The sequence below is a fragment of the Coffea arabica genome, chromosome 7c, assembly GCF_036785885.1.
Source record: "Coffea arabica cultivar ET-39 chromosome 7c, Coffea Arabica ET-39 HiFi, whole genome shotgun sequence".
NCBI classification, from domain to species: Eukaryota; Viridiplantae; Streptophyta; class Magnoliopsida; order Gentianales; family Rubiaceae; genus Coffea; species Coffea arabica.
In genome coordinates this window covers 10,456,506-10,480,355 of record NC_092322.1, presented here as the reverse complement: position 1 = coordinate 10,480,355, position 23,850 = coordinate 10,456,506, and the positions used below count along the sequence as shown (strand labels likewise).

Here is a 23,850-nt window from a genome sequence, read left to right as displayed (position 1 = left end):
GTCTATAAATGTTCTTAAATTTATGAATTTTGCGGTTTATTGGTTTTAATAATTTTGAAACTATTTATTAATTATATCATCAGATGAGGAAGGACTACTTATGCTTGAAGAGCAGGAAACCCCTAAGCCTGTGTTATTTAGAACAAAGTCTTTGATCAACAAAGCATTTTTGTGCCTTCTTAGTATTGTCCCCAAAATCAATGAGATGACTGAGAATCATTTAAGAGTCTTGTATAATAGTCTCCAAGCATATTTTTCACCATAATTACTCTCTCTCCTTTTTTTTTTCTTAGTCTTTTTGGACAAATTATTACCAAAATTTATTTCAAGATGTTACCCAAATCACACCTTTTAAAATATTTTTTCTACTACTACAATCCATCCTGACCTTTTTTCATTACTACTGTTGAGCGTTTGCAAAAGTTTCATATTTTCATTACTACTATAAGCTCTGACGCTCTTGAATGATTTCGCGTGTGCCGTGATAAGTAGAGATGGCCAGCCTCAGCCCCCACACGGGGGAAGGCGGGCAGATTAGGATCAACTGCGGGGTAATCAAATTAGTCATTAGAAGTATCGGTTCATTTTGTTTCTTAAAAAATGTTCTTGCTCATGCTGCTTCCTCGACAGCAGGCTAAAGGAAACATTGTCTGGATCCAGGAGACGTAGAAGACATTTTTGTTAGAGGGAGTGGCAAACACGGGCAGGATTATCAACTATTAAGTGATTCGCACGACATAGGGAAGGGAACCAAAAAATGAGGGTAGAGGAAAATAACTTGAAAATGTAGCAGACAAAATACTTATTTACAAAGTAAATCACAAAACTGGCTTAATATCCATCAACTTACCATCAATGCAAATAAGCCGCACACCATAGACCAAAAACACCGGCTTAAATGACGTCATCCAATAAATACCACTCAAAATTCAAACTTCAGAATCATTTTGCAGTGAAAAGACAGCAGCACAAAGATAATCAGGACTTTACATCCTTCAGCACTCCCCCTTTCTCCAGTTCGTTTACTAGGTCCCTCAAAGCTGGAACCTTCATAGCTAAAGTCCTGTACAATCTAGAATACCGAGCTCGAGTACCATCTGCTGTCCTAGCAAGAGCAAGCAAGCTCAGAGACTCGGGAAGTTGAGCGAATAACTCTTTCATTTCCTCCAAGCTCATGTTCTCTAAAACAGTTGGTCTTGGAACAACTCTAACTATCTCGCTGCCCTTGGGTTCTTGAACCCGGGAATCAGCTTTAACCACCAATTCAGAACTCGAGTTAGCTCCACACTTTATGATGAATGGGGTTGTTGAGCCCGTGTTGAACTGCAAAACATTCCACTGTCCCACATCTGTTTCAACAGCAGACCCCATGTCTGCTGAAAGTTTTGAAGCATTTGCCGCATGATGAAGCTGGTCATCCTCCTCAGCAACACACTGTCGATCAAGCAAAAGAAACATATAAACAAAAATCGCATCACAAAAAGCATTTACCCCAAACTTCAACTTCTGATCAAGGATGAAATCCCAACAAAACTTGAAAACGAGTGCTATCAAGTTAATTTGGCACTCTCAGACAAATGTAACAAGCGGTTTTTCTAACCAAATATCAACATCAAAAGAAAAACAAACCAAAAGAAATCTTCAGTCCCAAATAAAACGGAAAAACATGCATACACATGCATGTATGGAAGCGGCAGACAGATTTTTTCTTTTTTCTTTTTTCTTTTTTTTTTTGTGTGGTAGAGGTTTGGGGGGTTTGAGAGAGACTTTAATCTAACATCAAAATCAGGTTGACAAGAAGTAATTATTGTAGCTGAGCAACTGCAGACCAACTGAGGTTTGAATTTGAACAGAAATACTCGAAAAGACATCTTCCAAACTACTTAAACCTACACATCAAAAATTCACATGTTCCCTCACAGCATGATTTACAAACCACAGAATTCAAAGGCTGGGCTTCCAGAAGTAACTAGAAAGATATAATTTTACCGCACCTCTACAGCTTTACGAGCCTCTGTAATGTGTTTTCGCGCACAAGGATGATCAATATCAAGTAGAGAAGGCATCCGATCTGCAAGTTCATCCAAAGATGAAAGCATCGATCTCTTCTTACTCTTACTCAGTTTTCCTGCTGAAGACTGCCTCATTATATCCTGTGAAAACACAGCCTGTTAGTCTTGCAACCTCATTCATTCACTGCAACCTCGCCTTTCATCACTGAATACTGGAGGCACATGCCTGTCTGAATCTGTTATGTGTGTTTGTGTGTGTGAGAGAGAGAGGCAGAAAGAATTTAAGAACCTTCACTTGCTTCAGTATGCCATCAAGGGAGACTAAAGAAGCTAGTCGTGCATCCTCAGCTGCAGTTGAAGGATTCCTGATGGGTGAACCACTGTCCCCTAGAGTCAGCAATGCTATGTCACTTCTCATTTGTTGCAAAATCTAGCAAATGAAACAATGCAAGTCACTTAGATTTTAGATGACAAAGGAAGTTTCTCTGGGAACCAAATTTATAAATCGAAAGGAATGTCCTCTAATTTCAATTTTGATCTTGTACATCAATAAACATCCAAATACTCCATGTTATAGATGAACACAATAGAAAGACAAACCTAGTGTGACTAAATGCTGACAAGTAATTTGACGGACACTGTCAGTGAGAATGAAGTTGGGGCACCATGTATTTCTATATTCTCTTCAACAAAACATTGCACTCTGAAATGGGCCTAACACTTCCACATTTCCTCAACGGGGGGGTGCTTGGGACATAAAAGTTATCAATTTTTCAATTTAAATTTCCCTCTTTTCCCACGATGTTCACGTAATTTGGAAATGACATAACATTATACTAGCACAATTTAAATCAGAACCAGCGACTGTAAAACCTCAATATCCTACAGATTCAAAACATTGCATTAGATGGGCCTAACTCTTTTAGTGCAGTAAACAATCTGTAGGATAAAATCTATGGCTAACTGATTAAATGCGGGACAAACAAGAATATGAAATGAAGATACCATAAACAATAATGAAATGACTATTCTACCCATGATATGAACAAGAAAAATAAGTTTCAGAAACATCACTTTTGAGCTATTAGGTTCTTAGGAACTGAAAATTAAGCACTGTAACACAGGACAATTACATATAGCTTGTAAATTCAGCCAAAATTGTGATTGGGAAGATTATTAGCATCCTTTACAACTACGAGCCAGTTAAGATTTGTATAAACTTGACAATGAACTGCAGTCTGCAGAGGTGCCATAGATTTTAGAAATTGACTTTAGAGTTTATCTACTTATTTGCAATAGGAGAAAAAATAAGGAGAAAAAAACCTCAGAATTTTGAATTTTCTATAAGATTTTCCCCAGAAATTTTCATTTTTAAATACAGACCCACCTTCTGTTAAATTGCCATAAAATAGTCAAAATTGGTATAGATCTAGCCGAAAATTAATGGGATAAGTACAACTTTTACTCTCAAAATTTATTGATAAACAAATGCTTCTAATCACTGAACACTAGCTAAGTAGTTCAGTAAGGTTTTATATATATATATATTACAGAACTTGAATTTCTGCTACCTTTCTTCTCTTGTGATCAACGGACTCTAGGGCTGATCGCAATTTAGCTACTTGAGCAGAGTCCTCTGCTATTTCAGTTGCCAAGGTACCAGCAATATCCTGGCAAGGATCAAAGTTACATAAGCAAGTACCAAGAATATTTTAGAAGAGATGCAACATGGTCTTATTCTGCTCTACTGGAATTTATTAACAAAAAAAAAAAAAAAAAACAACAACAACAACACTCTTAGCTGCCAATCAACAGCAGCAACCCCATTAAAAGGTGCATCCACAAGAGAAAACAGGAAATTTCTCATCATAGACTATGATGGAAAAATTTTACAAGCCAAGGAATGGAACTGACACAGCTGAGCTGACCAAGAGATTGGTTGGCTACCATAGGCAGAATAGTGGTAAAAACATAATCCAGCTTTGTCCATGGCACAGAACTGGTAACTTTGAAAAGAGCATTTGCTCATGCAAGTCACAAACTTATATGGCGAGAAGAACTAATGGAAATGGAAAATTACTCATGCAGTTAGGTCATCGCTTTTAGTCCATTAATTTGTCATTGGGATTCTGAAAAGTACTTCAGAAATGGGGAGGAAAACCAAAAGAAAGTGCAGGGATTATACAAATTAGCAGTGGATCATAAGAGTAATCATAACTCTCAAAAACCAAAAGAAAGTGCAGCGATGATACAAATTAGTGGTGAATCATAAGAGTACCATAACTCTTATGAGTTCGAATGCAAGCAACTAGTGGTAATAGACTTGACACAAGGAAAATTGCTCAATACACACCTTCAAATGCTGCAGTTGAGAATTATAAACTCGTTTTGCATACTCAGATAAGAGCTGCCCCAGAGCATCAGTACTAGGAGGTTGAGCAGCACCAAGTCCAGCCATCCAACCATCCATTATTGCAGTAGAAAGAAGCTCTAGCTGACCAGTTGCTCCTCCAACCGTATCATCAGTCACAGAGAGAAAATCAAAGTTTTCAGCTAGCCAATTCCGGATCTGACGCTGCAACTCACCAGCTGGAGTATGAACAAAAAGCGCTGCAAGAGCCCTATTTCCAACAGCAAAACTTTTGGCTTCTTCAGTTATTTCTCTCAGCTTTCCACCAGTTACATGTTGTCTCCAGGTTTCCTGCACAATTATGTCAATCAAGCCCACGGATCATAAGCAAATAGCTGAATCTGAAATGTGTTCATAAGCAAAAACATAACAATTAAATAGCACAAAGAATGCATAGCCTATGTAAAAGGTGCACCGGGAGAACATCCTTTAGAGCCCCCATTTGATGGAAATCAGGATTATATTTCTCTTTGTAAGAGAGGTTAGCTCTATGATGTCTTGTTATCAGTTGCAGCACCAAATTTCTATTTATTAGCAATTTATGGACAGTAGCAAAGACAGTATAACCTTTTGATGAGGCCTTTAATGTCTACAAAGTATAATAAATGATGGCAAAATTAATCATGTGGGTCCTACTTGATGGCAGATTTGGCCACCAATGGTCAGGAAGCATATCACCTATTCCATTAGAAGAGATATTAACACACCATGTCCCAAGGGATGTGCAATTGGTATCTGTAGCTGTTTATGCATCATTTCACCAAGCCAACAGGTTAATTGGCAATGACAGTTCCAATTAGAAAAGAAAAGCAAGACAGACTTGACAAGATTGCCAAGCACCATTACCAAAATCAAAAGAAGAGGATGTATAACAGTGCCAGATGGAATTCTGATTTGAACTTGCACCAATTAAAATTGTCAGATCTAGTGGAAACATAAACCAAGTATACATCATGTTAACAAAGCATTCACACTGGGTCCGTTTGGTTAGCATAATTTGCCAAAAAATAATAATAATCATTCAAGTGTTATGCAGCTTGCATCATAAACACAATTTCCAAACACCTTTTTACCTCACATAAAAGTATACCATCAGTGGGAACTTTGCTTTCTGGTTGGAAAGTGTCTGTCATTTTTACTTCTTATTACTCTTTTCATTCACTCTTTCTAACATTTCTAGTACGAATTAATTCATTCGGGCGAGACATCTTATGATGTCATGATGCGCCCATTCCTATGGCCATTCCTTTAATACTTCTGGCTCTCGGGAGTCTCTTTGTAGGATACTTGGCCAAAGTGTGACCTGTTAGCCCATAAGTAAGTACTGTAACGAAGCGGCTGTTGCTCACCTGACACCATCGTGCAAGGTCACAATTCACCCAACACAATCATCCGTTTGGCTAGCATAATTTGCCAAAAAAAAAAAATAATTCAAGTGTTATGTAGCTTGCATCATAAACACAGTTTCCAAACACCTTTTTACCTCACATACATCACATCGCAAAAAGTGCTACACTGTTATTCCAAATAATTTTTTCAAAATAATCTCCTACCCAAACACAGGCATAGGTTTTATGCATAATGGCACCATTATGCTGTATAACTTACAGGCCAAACCCGACATCCTACTACCCCTTCTGGACAAGGAAAACTAAAAGTTGGAATCAAAATTGATCATAATTAAGAACAAAGTAAAAAGCAGAAACACCCAAAAAAAAACAGTATTCACCTGATCAATACCGCGTATCTTCAAAACTACTGATGACAATTTTGACTTCTTTTCTGGCTTAATATTTACTTTAAACCCTTGAATTTGATCCTCTACAAGAGCATTCCTCAAACCAGAATCATATCGGACGGGAGATCTTCCAGGGCTGCTACCACGACTAGAACTTCTGCTTCTTCCACTATTTGCTTTCTCCAGAAATCGCTCAACTGGTGGAACCTAACACCAGTTTGGTACAATTAGACAGGAAAAACCTTCAAAAAAATGCAGATTCTAGCACATTTGTGTAAGAATTCTGAAAGGTGAAGGCAAAATTCTTGAATACCTTGATAGACTGCAGCTCTGGTGACCTAGCAAGCAGAGATCTGATATACAGAATTCTAACCCGAGAAACCAACATGGTGTCCATCACCCTTTTTGGCTCCATTTTACGAATAAAACCAAAAACAGCATCTCGTATTTCTGCCAGTATTTCATGCTCTCTAGAAGCGCCAGCTTTAATGACAGCAGCCAAAACCTGCAATGTTGAACGTATAGTCATTAGCGCAGATAAAGAAAAATACTGGAAACAAACAACAATTCAGCAAATTATAACTAACCCGAGGAAAGTTTTCAACATCATGGGAGAGTTAAACCACAGTACAATAATTACAATAACTGAGTTGCATCATCAAGATTGGGTTCAGAAAGGAAAACATGCAATAAGATATCCACAAAGACAATCAAGGAGCAATCAATGCATCAAAAAGCTTCTCAATGCACTCAGTTCTAATTCACGCTCAAAGAATGCATATAAAGTCGCAACAATATCAGCTTCAGCATCTGCATGGTTAATTTTATACTTCTCAATTCAGCTAACAGATAAAAACTTTTAACTTGATAGCTTATCATAGCCAATCCAAAGCTAAGGCACACTACTAAATGTTGACGACCAGCATGAAGCACCTCAGATGTGCAAAGACACAGAAATAGTGAAGTGTCTAAACACTAAACCTAACAAAGCAGGGGAATACACACATCTTTCAAGTCACAGGCATGCTCATAGAAAAATAATTTGTATTCATGACCACAAAGCAAAACAATGTTATACCCCTTTCATAAGCGTTCAGCAAAAGCTACACAGACAGACAAGAGTGTATGAAGATGAACACGGCAAGAGACCAGATACAGGACACCCTTCCAGCAACTTCCCATTTTTTCTGCATCGTCCCAACAATCTCGAACAAGGCTTCTCTTAACACAACTTATTCCAAGCCAGCAGAACCAAAGAATTTAAACAAAATTCATGATTTGCCTCCTCTCCTATTATAACTTAATAGTAATGCATTCTCTGAGGCATCCTTCTGTATTTAGACCCAATAGGCCCAGGAATGATTGGTTGAGTATTTAGTAAGATACTTGATTTAAAACTTATTGTAGTCACATATCAACAACACTGCATATCAAATACTTTCTTCTTTTTACTAAAAATGCTTGCCCAGGTTTTAGCATTTTTGTTAGGATTAATAACACATTTTACAACACCCAAAAGATAGCTGCCGGAACAATACAATTGCCTGACTGGTTTTGAATCAATAGAAAGTAATCACAACAATGACAATTAAGTAATCATCTTGAATGTAAAAGATCCTTCAACTCCATAGTCCACTTCAGACAGCAGTCACAGCAAAATGATTTGTATCTTACCAGCATCAAAAGTTTATTTGCGCCATCTGAAATTGCAGCTAGACTGTCATACTGTTCAGGATCAAAATCGTTCAAAGCAGAAGTAAGATATTCACCAGCTGGCGTGGTCTTTACTTTCTCAACACCTGATTTAACCAAGGCAACTGTGCCTTCAGTCTTATCTGAGGCCAAAGGTGAAGGAACAGCTACAGATCGCCCTTTAACATTATTATTATCATTTCTGCAGGAAAATTTAGGAAAAGTTAAAATTTTTAAAATGACAAGAATCAACAAGCTTAGTTACAAAAAATGCTTAGTCAATTACATAATAACTCTGAAAACCAGTTTCAGACAAGTACCTTGCCATGTCACGAGATGTAACCTCTTGTCCTCCAGGGGATGGGCTTGAAACCTAACAAAGATGGACAATGAGGTGAGGTAAGATTTTCTGGCGTCAAGAGTAGCAAACACTAGATGTCCAGAGGTCCAAATATTTTTCAGTGAATAGGATATAGCATGTCAGGCAGCTAAGATTACTTCCATTTCTGAAAGGGGCAGCATTCAGCCATTCAAAATAGCTGTCCCATTTAAAGCTCAAAACTAACATAAATTAATAACAGCTAGTTTGATGATCAGCCAATGACTACAAAAATCCATCTCGGTATCAAGAAGCAGGAATTCAAGCTAAAAAAATTCAGTCATAGAAGTCCACCCCCAAAATAACAAATTAAAGGATGGAAAATTCAACTTAAATTGCAAGATGAATCAGTACCTGCAGTGAACCAGCTGAAGTCGATTTTTCAGTCAATCTGTCAAAAAGTCTCTCATTTTCTTCATGCAACCTCTGCAAAACCAGAGAATTTAACCAATATGCAGGTGACGTGATTTCAACAAGAAAGAGGATCACTCATTCGAAACAAGAAATAAGTATAAACCAAATTGTGTCAAATGTCCAGAGGCAATAAATAAATCGTGTCAATAACAGCACAAGGAGACAAAATTCAAACTTCCAGAATACATTCTATGACACTCAAACTCAATTTCTCATATTTATTCTTTTGCATCTCAGTATTAACCTAGACTTCTGTAGCTTTCTATTAACCATGCATCTCACTATTACCTATTTCTGTATTTTTCTTTTCACCATCACTCAACATTCAGCATACTTCCACTTTTCCCCGTTTTGGAGGCATCTCTTTCCTAAGAGCTAGAGCAGCAGACAGGTCCTACATTGATGGCTATCTGTTAGCCAATATAAAGTTTCAATATGCTAGACCATTTTGGACATTTTGACTAGCACACAGCTCAGAAGTATTTAGCCATGGAACTACATTTTGTATTTAACTTCCCTATGTTCGCACACAAAGTTCATATTGAAACAAATTTAAGTTCCCAATCTCGACCCCATTTCGTGTGACTTGATAAAAATAAGCCTTAAAATGATTACCATGCCAAAGCAAATGGAACAAACTACATCAGCTCTACAGATTTGAAAAGTATGAAATACCTCAATAAGTGCATCCCGTTTCAGAAGTTCCTCTTCAAGTCTTTTAGTAACAGCTGCAGAATCCATATTCTCTCCAGTCATTTGGGGACTTGTTTGCATGTTGGACTTTGATTCTGCACCATTTGTTGGCCTAGCCTCACGGTTATGGAGTGCTTCATTCAGCTGTGACTCAATGCTCTTTATTTTGGCCTAAAACAATCAATTACAAGAAAGACAGAGCAAAATCAGCAGCATCCAATATTTGTATAGCTTCTGTATGCATGAAATCAGATGATTAACCAGTCTATGCATAACTGGAGTCAGAATATCAGAAATAAGCAGACTTGGCTATGAGGCAAAAACATATCATTGACACAGAGTTACTGAAAAATTAAGAAACCGTAGAGCCCCTGTTTCAACTAAGATGCCAAATCATAAAGAACTAGGCAAAAAACAAAGCATTCTGGTCGGCCATAATCCATGTAAATTGAAGGCAAATTCCAGGTGAAAAGCAACTGCCTTGAGGGAAAGAGGAAATTTAAACGGGACTAATCCATCGACCTGTAAATTTTGAATGGTAGAATCCCGTTCCTGTATCTGTAACTTCTGATCTTGCTCCAACTCTAACAAGTGAGAAACTTGATTCCTAAGCTGGGTATTTTGCTCTTTCTCTATTCTGTGCTTATCAGCAAGCATAATATTCTCTGACTGCAAGAAATAGGAAAAATGAAGCAGTTCAGTGAAAGAATTTTTTGGCATGGAACAAAAAAAAAAAGCTAGTAAGAATAGTTCAAAATGGAACTTAAAAAGTACGTAATTAAGAAAGATACTTCCCACACCACTAAATGAACTCATATCGGTCATTTCAACAGAATTAACAGGCTGAAAACATCACATTGGAAAAGGAAATCATAAACTTCTAAGAAGTCATTGTATTTAGAACGAAAGAAGAAGAGCACCATCCCATGGCCAACCCTAACCACTTTCCGACCGGATGTTAAATTATTGTAACAGATACAAATCTCCTATGCCCATAATGTAAACTCTATATGAACATGAGTTAACATAATGCAACAGATTACATGACTACCTTTCCTGTTTTATTAGGATAAACATAAGTGAATCAAGATCATTCTTTTATATTGCAAGATCAATTAGGACGTGTTGCATAAACATTTCAGAAAGCTAGAACAGCAGCTGATTTTCTTGAAGAACTGGTTCACAGTTTTGAGCAAACAGTAGTTTTTAAAGATATCTGCAGCTCCCAAAGGAGTTCAACGGACCAATTAGGCGAAGGCAATGGTTGTTACTATGTTAAAATTGGAGCATATTTTAGGAGGTTAGGCCCTTCGTCCCCACCTTGTAACTTCTCATTCGATTTGTTAAGAACAGGTAAGGCTCCCTGCCAGAACCCCCACCCCCCTGGGGAGTAACAGGTGGCATTTTTCTGTTTGTCATATTCTTTGAAAAAAGGAAAGTATTAACTTGGACTGATTCCTCTGCAATTTTGTTGCACTGGCCATAAATCCTGATTCATAACAACATATCACCAGCATATATCATATCCACTTTGATCAAGCGGGACAAATCATTCAAAATGAACCAAAAAACTGAACAAGAGTCTTGAACTTAGTCATTTTACCATTGCATATTTCACATCTAAGTCTCCCCAGAATGAGTTATACAATCAGGTGTAGCAATTTTATCCAAATACAAGAAATCTTATGAATCGGGTCAACTTGGAACCTAGTATAATTCGAGAGGCAAATAGCAGCAATTAGGGCGCTAAGTTTTAAAAGTGGCATAAGTATTGACACAAAGCAGGACTAATTCCTACTTAAACAGTACATCTTATTTGTGACATGACATTGAAGAAGAAAGTTATTATCTTCAATAAGGAATATGAAATAAGACAGCCATGGACATCTGACGACTAACCACCCATTTGGTTGGGGGGTTTAGCACCTTTCAATGGGAATGAGAGGGTAATGATTGGCATTGATGGTGTTTGGTACACCGCTATGGGTTTTTTCATTACCCACTTTAGGTCTTTCATTACCCAATACTCATTATCCACTTATTTGGGCACTTTCACTCCCATTAACAATCAAGATAAAAACAAAAACAAACTAAAAAATAGGGAAGGAAGAGGACGAACAGCAGCATCTAATCTCCAACTTCTCCTATCTTGCCTCCCCCCTTTTGTTTCATCCTAATCTCTCTCTCCTGCCTTCTTTCTCCCTCTCTATACCATACAATTTCTCCCCCTTTTCTCTCTCAGAAGAAGTTTTGGTGTGATGAGATTTTTTTATTTTTTAGTAACAATTTTGAATTTAAAGTTTGTTGGATTGTTGTGTAATACCAGAGATCATTGTATCTAGCAGTGTTGAAGACAATGAGAGGTCGGATAGGTGGAGGTGGCAAGGGCAAAGGGATGAAGAGGACCACAAAAAACAAGGAAAGAAGAAGACAGAAAAGGAACAAGAGCAGGAAAATGAACAACAAAGATTGGGAGATCGGTCAGCAGCATGCAAGAAGCAAAAACAGAGAAAAAAAATGGTGGTGGTCAAATGGGCTGGAGATGAAGAAAAAGAAAGAAAAGGACAATAATTTCCTTTTCTTATGCAAAAAATCATTGCCACCAAACACAAGATTCCATCAAAAGGAATCTTCACAAACCCATTGTAATTGAGGGTGTCTTCCATAATGATTGTCATTGTCATTCCTTAGTAGTGACCAAATGAGTGGTAAATCTCCATCTTGTTTAAAAAGCTCTGGCGATATGCAACTGACAGGAATAATAGCCGTCCATATGAGCAAAAAAATTTCCAAAAAAGAAAAAAAAACTCTTGATCCTCTTGGTCCTGCTGTCCCTTGGTTTAGTTTGGTGTGGGGGAAAAGCATGTGCCTAGGCTCTCCTTTATTCTATGGTTGACATGTAAAAGAAGAATAAACATAAAGGATAGACTTCTCTCTTGGGGTATTGAAGTGGATGTTAGGTGTGTTTTGTGTGGGTCTGCTCCTGAAAATACAGATCATTTATTTTTCTATGTCGATATTTATGCAGTATGGGAATGTGTTCAAAAAAGCTGTTTGCTTTATAGGATTGCAGCTCATTGGAGAGAAGAGTTAGCATAGTTCATGCAGCATTGCTCAGCAAACTCTTTTTGTTTTGTGTTACTGCACTTGCAGCAACAGTCTATCATTTGTTGACGTGGAGGAATAAAAAGGTATTCAGGGATGTGCTTGTTCTTACTGAGCATGTGTTTCATGAGGTGCTTGCTGATATTAGAGGTATAGCAGCCAGATGGAATCGTGTAGCAAGGATACAGCCAAATGTGGACTTGTGTACTGCACTTGGGATTCACTTTAATGTTTTCCAGTTAGCTAGGTAGGTACTGTATATGTTTGGGTTTGTTATTGTATTCCCGGTAAGAACTAGATGTATTGATTGGGGTACTCCCCCTTCTGGGTATACTCTTTATTGCTGATCAATGGAAAAAAAGGAAGCTTACCAAAAAAAAGACAAAAAACTGAATATAGGTGGCACTGTTTTTTTTGGGTCCTATTCTTTGGAAAAAAAAGAAGAAAAGATTAACTTGGACTAATTCCTCTGCATCTTTGTTGCACTGACCATGAATCCTGATCAGTGACAGCATAACACCAGCACATACGATATCCACTTAGATCAAGTGGGACAAATCATTCAAAATGAACCAAAAAACTGTACAAAAATATCAAATTTAGTCCATCACACTTTCCACATATAAGTCTCTCCCTAGAATGAGTTCTACAATCAAGTGTAGCAATTAATCCAAATACAAGAAATCTTATGAATCAGGTCAACTTGGAAGCAAGTACACTTTAAGAGGCAAATAGCGAGAAATTGGTTTGCTAAGTTTTAAAAGTGACACAGTATTGATGCAAAGCAGGCTTAATCCCTAATGAAATGGTACATCTCAGTTGTGTGATGATATTGAAAAAGAAAATGATTATCTTCAGTAAGGAATATGAAATAAGAGAGCTATGGACATCTGACAACTAAATCTCCATATTGTTTAAAAAAGCTCTAGCAATATGCTACTGGCAGGAATAAAAGCCTTCTATGTGAGCCAAAATTTTCCAAAAACCAAAAATTCCACCAACTATACAAGTAAAAAACACTTGAGTTCCTCAAAGATCAGGTTGATGAGAAGCTCTATAAGACATGCTAACAGCAATGATGCTAACATTTGAAGAAATAAACTGCACATTTTAGCATTTGACATTTTTTATGATTTCTCAACAGGTTGAATACTCTTCCAAATACGGTTTCTGAGAGTGTGTACAGGATTGAGGACTTTTGGCAAGAAAAAGATTTCATGTTGTATTTTGGTGTTTGAGTTACACGAGCTTTTGCTAAGGACCAAAAACCAAAAACACCTTGCCATGGAAAAGCAATTTCCGCCTACCAAGTTATTTAGCTCTTCCTAATAAGTTTGACATTCACTTGATTGCATCAAAACAAACCACAAACTTCCAACCAGTCCCTTTATGTGCTTTCACTTTTGCAGATAGTAGTCACCAAAAGGAGAAAGTTATAAATAGCTCATTTTGTACAATAAGCCAAAGTTATTGCTAAATGGCAATGAGAAGTCTTAAATAGAGAATGGAGAAATGTGGGGAAGCATGAGAACGAACCTTTAAATCAGATTGAAGTGTAAAAGAAACTTTCCAAGCTTTCTGAACTTCATTAAAAAGAAGGACGCACTGATCATTTGCATGTTTTAGAGCTTGTTTAAGTCCCAAAACATCTTGCTTCAAGTAGCTGATCTCCGTCTCTTTTTCATACAATTCTTTACGTGCATCATTTGCCTGCATGCACATTGATCAGAAGAAGAAACTGTATAAATATGGATTATCGTGATCCTGATACCAGTTCTTGTACAAACCACAACTATTAGATCATGGTATGGTCATGCTTGTGTTTAGGCATGGAGTGATCAAACTTGTCTTTGTATCATGAAAGGTTTTCCCTTTTCCCTTTCTCCCCTCCCCCGTTGGGTTACCAGATGAAAATCTAACTACAGGCCTTCCCATTCTCTACCTCTCCCATCTTCAAAGATGACTAACAAACGGTTAAAGCAATGTTAAAAAGCAACACTTTGTCAGTTCAGAAAACAAAAGAATATTTGAAGATGTCTTACAATATCCCTCCATTTCTTAATCGTATCTCGATTTCCCAGGCTGAGAATAGAGTTTCGGGCTCTGGCAGCAAAGTTAAGGGATGATAGTGTCTCAGTCAAATTTGCAGCATTTGGAGAGACGTTAACAATTACCAAGCTTTTCGAGCTTCCACCTAGATTGTCAGCATAACATAAGTTAGAGCTGGTCTAACATTGATATTTCATGGGCAGACAGATAAAAACTCATTGTTGCAGCCCAGTAAACAAAAGTGCTAACTATAATGTACAATTGTGCAAAGTATCTAAATTATTATTAATTACCAATAAAAAAAGTCACAAACAAAATGTTGGATATACATATTGTCGAGTAACTCAGAAGGTTATCAAATATTAGCAGAATAATTAAGATGTGCAAGACACATCGGTGGAAAAAAGTTAAAGAAACAAAAAGGTGTCTTTATAGTGATGTTGGTTCTCTTGTGGACAACCAGGAAGAACCATCATGAGAAAGAGAAAGTAGAAAATATTGATAATATATATTCAAATCCATCAGGCAATTTTGTCATGCAGTGAGAATTCTTCACCAAATTAGTTCCACAACAATGATTAAAAGATACTCTCCAGATTATTTTATCCGCTATGATGTGGTACAAACTTAGGCAATTTTGTGCAATTTTTGCTCAAAAGGCTCTACTTGACTCTGAAACAATCACTGGAGTGACACTTAAATGCTTGTCATGGTAGAAGTCCCAAAAGCACTTGGATCAAATCTTCCATTCATTCTGAAATGTTTTTCCATATACACACTTCAGATATACCTTTAGATGTCATTTTCTGCTTCATGAGCTCTTCCTGTTTCCTGCCTATATTTGTACTTCTGATAAGTGTCCTACAACCTCTACACCTAAGATGAGCCTCTTAATACTATTCCTTTTTGAAGGCTCCAGAATGGCAAGCGGTTTGGTGTGCTACTCATTCATGTATATATATGTGATAATTACCAGCCCCATGGTAGTGAAAAAACACGTCTACAACATTCATGCCTTTTACAAATCGTCATCATCATATCTTATTCAACAGTTTGACAGCAGACAATAATCCTTGACCTCAATACTGTGTCCCAGGAGTATCCAAGTGTTATATCACAGTATACCATGTTAATTCCCGTCCAAGTTTATGTTTCCTGTATGATTCAAGATAAAGGAATATCTTTCAAGATCAAGGAATATCTTTCAAGATCCTCCCTTTCTCCCTCCATCTCTCTGATTGACTTGTATGAATACTATTGGTTTACCCATCTCTTCCACCTAGGCAATGCTTCTGAATAACTTTCAGAAATTTAGACAGTCCAGCAAAGTGTTTGATGAGATTTCAAAAAGTTATGCAATTTGGGGGGCAGTTATGTTCTCCAAGTATGCTTAGGCAGGTTGTGTGGCATTTATGAGGTTGTCATTAAACAGTTCTCAGAATTGGTGTCTTCTAGTCTCCAGCAGGAACCCTATATGCCTGTAAAGAATTCTAATTGAATGATATGAATTATGAAGAGAATGCTTGCTTTCGGATACGCCTTTTGGAGTAAGTTTCTCCTCATGGACCTTTTCTGGAGTGGAAATCAAAATTAGGGGTTGGTGGCAGAGGTCAATGGAGATGGCAGAAGTGGGCAACAGAGATTACCATTTGCCATTGGTAAAGTCAGAAGCTAGTTGTTTTGAATTGGCATGGAGGTTATCCAAATACAACATTCATTTTGCTCATAAGTGAATAGATTGTATTCTGCTTACTTTTTCTGAGATGCAATCTATACCCTGCCAAATTCAACTAGAACAGCTGTTTACCAGCCCAGGCTTATCAGTTGTGCCAAATAAGGACTTTGCTACAAGCAAATGTATTATACAAAAGAGAAAAAATACCTAGTGAATCTGCAAGTAATTTTGTGAGCACTGAATTTCCATAAGGAACTGTTTCCTTATTGGATGTTAAAGAAGCCAAAACATCTCCCAAACTGCACAAACAAGGACAAGCATAAGAAAAGCTGAAATGCGTCAGTTTTCCTAGAAAAAATAAGTTTATGGTAACAACCAATAAACCCTCTGCTCTGTAAGAAATAATACATACGCTAACTAACAACAGTCTTTGTTATCTCAAGCACCAAACAGAACAATCACCAGTTATCAAGAGTCCTGCCTAACCCAGTGACCAACAATACATGCAGACACAGAAAAGAACTCAACCTAAGAATTAAGTTACCATGAAATGTGTACTTGTTCACCAGACAACATACAAACAACAACAAGGAGAGAAGGAGCTAGTTACAACTAAAGATAGTGAATGCAGGAATTAGTTTAGGACATCAAAATTTTGAAAGTATAATGTAAAACATTGATTTTAGTTTGATCCATACATGGCAGAGTTGATAAGCAGCAAGGTTGCACGTTAGATGTTCTTTCACAAGGGAGAATTGAAACAATGAGGTTATGCTGAAAACAAGGCAACTAAATATACGAAGTACATACGCGGAGAGTGATTTCATGGCATGCAGCAGGTCTGTCACACGTTCTCCACTATCATCTTCAACATTGGAACTTGCACTTCCAGCCAAATCAACAAGAGAAAGCTTGCTATATAAGTTCTCACCCGTAATCAAGTTGTCATAATATATATGCACAGTGATGACCCTGAGGAAGGAAATGAGAATTCTCAAGAGAAAGCTAGACAGTAGAATACAACTGAACATAGATGTTTCCTGAAGCCCCACGTAATTCATACATCAAATACAGCAACAAAATTGCATAAGGATCGAAAGACAGCTTTTTGTAAGTCCAAGAAGTTTCTTCAGGCCAGTCAAAGAGTGCTACACTTAATCATTACTTAAGAAGCAAAAAGGGAATGATTTAGTCAACACATCAAGAAAAATGTTCAAAATACCTCAGGATTATCAGTAGAAGGAAATTGGACCCTAACATACCATATTCCAAAAGTACTGTCTAAGTGGAGAAATAAACAAATCCTGGTTGAGTAACACGTTATTGCTGCTGACCAATTACTCATCAGAAGGGATGATAATGGGCAGGGGGCCTTCTTGAATCCCTTTCCCTACTAGTAAAGTGCGTGACACCACCTAGACAACCCCCCCCCCCAAAGGGAAAAAAAAAAGCACTCAGAGTTGACAACGACCCCTGAGTTTTGGTTGCTGGATACCATCACAGTTTTGAATATTGGATATGATTATTTAATATTTCCAAATGTGAGTCAAATATAAAAAAAAAAATTCTGAAGATCTAATGCCAAATTTGCACTGAAAAACTTTTAACTCAAAATGAAAAACAACATAAAATAACGAGCAAGCATATATTAACACAAACATGCAACAAATAGAGTGAAACCGTTACTTGTACAACTTAAATGTTAAATATTTCTACATACAGATAAAATGAGGAAAATCAGCCCTGATGCAGAGACCAACAACCACTCCCATACCCCTAGCCACTTAAAAGTGGAGAGTTTTGGCTCCTAGACCTGCCCTAACTACCAGATGTCAAAGAATTACATAGAAATCAAGCAACAATACCCAATGTATCAATTTTGTGCTGTTCCTTCAATAGTAAAAGCGTCTTAAAGTGCATATTTAATCATTGGTCACTAATCGTTCCAGGATTTCCATAATTTATGCCAAAAGAGAATTGATGGCTTTTAACAAATCATTCAAGATGATCTTTGATTTTTTTTTTTTCTTTTTTCAAAAAAAGGGTAGCAAGGGGAAGACCATGGTGAGTAAAAAAATCAAGCCATAAAAGGAGCATGCATTGGTAGGGAAATAGAACTATCACAAATTTGAAGCTAGACCATACAGATGAGAGACGTTAAACTTTAATACATCGGTTCCTCGGTTCTGCAATGCCACTTTGAGGACTCGGGTGAAATCAATTGGATTCTCAACTTTTTCCTGCACAAGTTCAGCAACATAATCTGTGGAGCCCATCTGGATCTTTGGAAGACCACTCTGAGATTCCAAAAGCAAATCTCTAATCTACAGAATAATGGTTACTGAATGTCAAGTATTGCTAAATAGAAGTCAATATTTAAAATAAGCAATCCAGAATGGTCAAGGAACCTGTTCATTGAAAAGCCCAAAAGCCGTGAGAGAGAAATTAAATTTTGAGGTAGAAGTTGTATCTGAGTTGGATAAATCAAACAGCTCCTCAAAGCATCGAGCATATAGGCCACGATCATGGCTAGATCCTTCCTGCGGACAAGACCTTGCAATCAGAAAGCAGTTCATCATAGTATTAACCCCCCAGGTAGTGCTTTTCAGCACAAAAACATCAGGTTACAAACATCTTTATGCGGTCATGTTTGTTCAACATAAGCATACAACAGTATGCTTAATCAAGAAAGTGTCCTTATAGAATTATTTACAAGTCAAAGCAATTTAATGATGATGTGTACCATGTATGGATGAAGAACCCGTTAACCCGAGATTTAAAAAAAAAAAAAAAACACAGGGTGAGACATAACTGCAATACCCTACACAGAGAGAGAGAGAGAGAGAGAGACCATAGTATGTGTCTTTCCTGACTGCGTTTGTCCATAAGCAAATATAGAAACATTATACCCATCAAATGCCGACTGCACAAATGGCTGAACATCAGCGAAAAGTTCAGCTGCAGAAAGGAACATCACAGTGACTTAACATTCCAGAGTGTTAGACGAAAACAAATAAAAGCTAGTAATAAGGTCCACTACCTTGTGCAACATGAGGACCATAAACCCTGTCAAACTCAAAATCCTTCTTTGGATTGGAGACGTTATCATCACCAGTATTGACACGAACAGTACAGTCATCCGGAAACTCAACAACTGATGGACCTTCATCTTCAAAAAGTGGTCTTGCACGACAATATACCTTAATGCTTCCTGAAACAGTACATCCAGCCTAAATCTCACATCAATTTAGTAAAATATTCGTCCTATTATATTTCTTGTTCCCATTTTTTGTGCATGTGTGCCCACAGGGAATGAATTGTTTGTGAATAATGACATCTCTCTCTCTCTCTCTCTCTCTCTGTTTGCCTGTCTATCTCAAAAAGGAGTCTGCACGACAAAATACCTTAATGCTTCCTGAAACAGTACATCCAGCCCAAATCTCACATCAATTTAGTAAAACACTTCTCTCATTTTCTGTCTTTTTCCCATTTTTCGCTTTTTTTGTTGTTCATATGTACCCACAGGGGACGAAATTGTTTGTGCACGCGTGTGCATGTTTGTGCCACTCTCTCTGTATTTATCATTTTCGCCCATCTTCCCCTGATTTTGTGCATAGGCGTCAGTGACAAAAGGAGTCCAGAGGCCACTCAAAATCCTACCTTTAGCAGTCAATAAGTCATTAAACAATTTTTTCTTCTCATATATCAGAGGAGACATTCTAGCTTCCATTTCAACCGCAGCCTGATCTGAAAATAATTCATGATTAAGAAACCAAATCACCCACGAAGATATGCAGGCAAACAAGAATGGATAAGCTACAGCTCTGATGTAGAAAATATGCAATCAGATGAAACAAGACCTGCCAAAGCCTATGAATAACCATTTACCTAGTTTACGAGTTTTATCAGCAAGTACACCTAGATATCGCATCAAGCGATCCATTTTTGCATTTGAGTACTCTTGAAGATCAACGGCTTCTTGTCTAAGCTCCATGTAATCCTCTCTCACATGCTGCTCAAAAATGTTTATGTAGATTGCCAACAGAAAGTATTAGAATATTAGCAGAAGCCAACAACATATTCAAGCTGAAACAACACAATCAGAAATGCAAGATTTTAGAACATCACAGATAGGCCAATAATTGTTTCAAACATGCACTTCATTAACTAAATTCCAAGCCTGACAGAAGGTATATTACTTCCTCAACAGCAGTAACAGACACTAGCATTAGCTTAGAGTCTTTAATGCTGTTTTGAATGCCAACAAAGAGAAAAAACCAGAATTCCAAAATATTACAAACTAGAATGTCCGTACTAGTCCACATCAATGCATGCCATAAATTACTGGCTTAATATTAACAGGTCTTGCCAAGTCGAACTCCAGCTGAATGCATACTAAAACTCCAATTGGTAAAGTTGATATTGCAAAGGAGAGAGCTACTTATATTTTTCCTTCTGCCAAGCTTCAAATATGGTCTACATTGTAAAGCAGATCTAAACTATTTTATTCTTTTGCAACCACAGAAAAAGTAAAATTCTTTGCTGAAAGGAAAATAAGCAAAGATTGCAAGAAATAGATATTGCCATTATAGCCTAAATTTCCAATTATAGAGAACTAGATAAGGCAAATTGACAGAAAAAAAATCATATAACTCATGCCTACCTGGCAATGTGTTATAATTTGTTCTGAATTTCTCTGTTATAATTTGCTATAGTTTTTCTATGAACAAAAACGAAGTATGATTTTCCTACTTTGAATTTCCTTTCTCACCAGTCATAAAAATTCTCCATTTGTTGTTTCTGCAAACAAGTCATCAAAAGCTTATAGCAGGTTAGATGATTTGACTTCCAACACAACCATTACTGCCCAACAACTTATATTCAACTTCCTCAAGAGGAAGTTGATTTTCTCTAGTATGTACAGACTTAGTTGATTTTCTCGACAGCTACTAGGGTTGGACAAAAATGATTAAAAACTATTGTTCCAGGTCAATAACCTCTTCTCTCATCTTTGTGTGTGACACAGTAAAATAGAGATGATATGTATGACCTTATAGATTTTAAGCATTAAAAGTAAATGAAATGTCACAAACTCATCTATTCCACCATGGGCAAACTCCTTCACCACACCCTTCTATTCTTTTTTACAAGTCTTTTCATGGTGTAAGGTATAGTTTAGCCTCATTCAAGTTCAAGAAGAAGAAAGGGAAAAAAAATCTGTTGATGAGACATAATGATCAAAAAGACTAACAACAATTGTCTAAAGTTATTAGGCTGAGAACATCTATATCTCTCAATAATGCATCAGTGGAGTGTGTATCGTATCAACTGCAAAATTACACAATAATAACCAATGTTTACTGGTTCATTATCAGTGGTATGGACTTGTCTGTGATCTTGGCTTTCCATTCTTTAAGAATACTAGACTGAATGTATTATGGAATCACTTAGCTGAAACTACAGTAGTGCAAAGGTATTCCTATTTCTTCTTGTTGGAGTTTTCTGATATTTGCAATCCTTGCTTGAGCTATCACTCCAGCAAATCAATTAGAACAGAAATTTCTATTGTGAAAGGACCCATGCATGCTTTTCACCATATTTACCATGCCAAGCTTTGAATGTTCAACTATATCTAAAAAAAAAATTGAAGAGAATGTCAATCCTGCAACACAGCATTGCCCTTTAAGAAGTTCAGAATTTAGTACCAAATTCTATTATTAATAAAGTATTTTTCTTATAGGAACTGCAGTACATTTTAGCAATTTCTTCCCTCTCCCTTTCTTTGGTTAGATTCTTTACATATATGATATATCCAACACCCGCCAGAAATCTAAAAGAGAGGGAATATCCATATAGTTGTAATCTTCCTAATGAGTGGGCCATTCAATTTAATTTGGAGTGCAGATTCTCTATAGTATAAGAGATGCGCTGTGTTATGTCACCCAGCAAGGAAATAGATTAAAGATTGCTGCTGGAACAAATACCACAATGAAGATCAATTACATTTCAAGTAGAACTTTGCCAGATCTGACTCATGTCCAGATTGAAAAATAATGTCTTCTGACCATACAGCAACTTTTGCCAAATTTTTTCTTGAAATGGTTATTAAAAACATTGCAGTCCTTTCAACTAACCGAAAAAGTATATGCCACCGCCAAGATCATCTCATGGCTTAACCATGAACAATCGCATATTGAAGTGAGGTGGCAACCATCCAATCCTGCAAAATTCAGCAGCAACTATCTACAAATGGGACACCCCCAGCTCACAACAACCTTTAAGCATTAAATGAAAGCCAAAATAGATAAGGCAAAAAAAGAATTACAACTCCCCAGTGACTGCTATTCCCAAGTATACAATCTCCAGCCAGTTTTGATAATGCAATATTGCTATACAAGGTTGCTCGTACTATAATTCTTTACTAAGACTACCAGGGCTACAGCCATTGCTATGAAAATTACATGAAACAAAAATAGTAAAAGTATTTCACAAGCAGTTGCCTCAGTCCCTTTGCATCTAAACTATCTCCAGCTGCCTACTGCAGCCATGCTGAAACTAAAATTCACAACTAAAACCAGGTAAAGTTCGTCATTTTGGCGCCTTAAAGAGAACTCTAAAATCTTCCCCAGTTGCCCCATCACTGTTTGGGATAATCGTCACCCTACACTTCATCTCAATAAGAAAGAATTCTAATAACGTTGTCAAATCCTATATGCCCACACACTGTTCAGTATCAAACCACCACTAACAAGTTTTATTTTCCTCACTGTTATCAAAAAGATAATCAATTTCTTGCTACAAACTGAAAACCTCTATTCTCAACGACTTCTCCTCCAAATTAGCCCAAAAAAAAAAAACGCATCTTTGGTACAAGAACTCCTAGAAATAACTACTAGCATAACGGAGTTAACTACTAATTTGTCAACACAACAACTCACTAGATGGACAAAAACAGCAACAAAATCACAAATTTCCAAGTACATTGCCGCAAATCGTCATAAAAGCATTAAAACTCGCATAATCTTCATCCATTATTGAACGTGAAAAACAACCGAAAACAAAAAAAGTTGAACTAAAAAAGTGAGACCTCGACTTTATCCTTCAGTTTGAAAAGCTTGGAGCTGAGAGCATGCTTGGAGAGCTCAGAATGCGTCGAAAATGAAGACGTAGAAATCGAGTACCTCCGAGCCAACAGCGGAGGTCTCTGATAATGATCCTCCCGCTCCGGTGACTTCCTCGGCGGCTCAAACCCCGTCACCTCCCAGTTCCACCTTCCTTTCTGCTCCGCCATCCAATCCAGTTCTAATTTACACCAATAATTTACAAATTCGAATCAAAAATTCACAAATGAAGTTAAATAAAAGAAACAATAATGAGAGATTGAGAATGTGGAATTCTCTCTCCCTCTCTCTCTCTCTGTTTCTCTCCCCCCCTCAGCACTGCTCAGTTTCTCTCTCTAGCTTTTGTGGAGTATTACTGGTCACTCAAATGAATTCCCTCTTTGTGAATTTCGATTGCTTTTAACTCTTTTTTATTTCATTTTATTTTTTTGCCCTTTAGTTTTAGAAGACGTTGAAAACGACGACGTAAGAAGTTCGAGGAATTTGCATTTTTGTTGGGCTGGGCATGAAAAAACGACCGCGTAAGAGGAGGTCGAGTGATTTGTTTAGTGGACACTTTTAA

At 37.2% G+C, this 23,850-nt stretch overlaps 1 protein-coding gene across 2 annotated transcripts; it reads right to left on the bottom strand.

Moving 5' to 3' along the window:
• Window positions 1-758: 758 nt before the first annotated feature.
• LOC113699080 (kinesin-like protein KIN-14B) lies at window positions 759-23,670 on the bottom strand. 2 transcript variants are annotated; one of them, XM_027219165.2, is made up of 23 exons: window positions 23,255-23,670; window positions 20,056-20,179; window positions 19,828-19,914; window positions 19,208-19,378; window positions 19,019-19,125; window positions 18,576-18,707; window positions 18,313-18,491; window positions 16,978-17,139; window positions 16,375-16,466; window positions 14,486-14,637; window positions 13,980-14,153; window positions 9,861-10,007; window positions 9,321-9,509; window positions 8,586-8,657; window positions 8,173-8,225; window positions 7,835-8,054; window positions 6,474-6,665; window positions 6,152-6,367; window positions 4,366-4,713; window positions 3,584-3,682; window positions 2,302-2,442; window positions 1,995-2,153; window positions 759-1,434 (listed from the first exon to the last, which is right to left on the bottom strand). In XM_027219165.2, exons 1-23 carry the CDS (start codon window positions 23,456-23,458, stop codon window positions 979-981), a joined length of 3,876 nt encoding a protein of 1,291 aa, XP_027074966.2. In that variant the 5' UTR covers window positions 23,459-23,670; the 3' UTR covers window positions 759-978. The 2 variants fall into 2 exon arrangements, with proteins under 2 accessions (XP_027074966.2, XP_071913846.1); XM_072057745.1 differs by lacking the exon at window positions 23,255-23,670 and having other exon boundaries at window positions 18,339-18,491.
• Window positions 23,671-23,850: the final 180 nt, after the last annotated feature.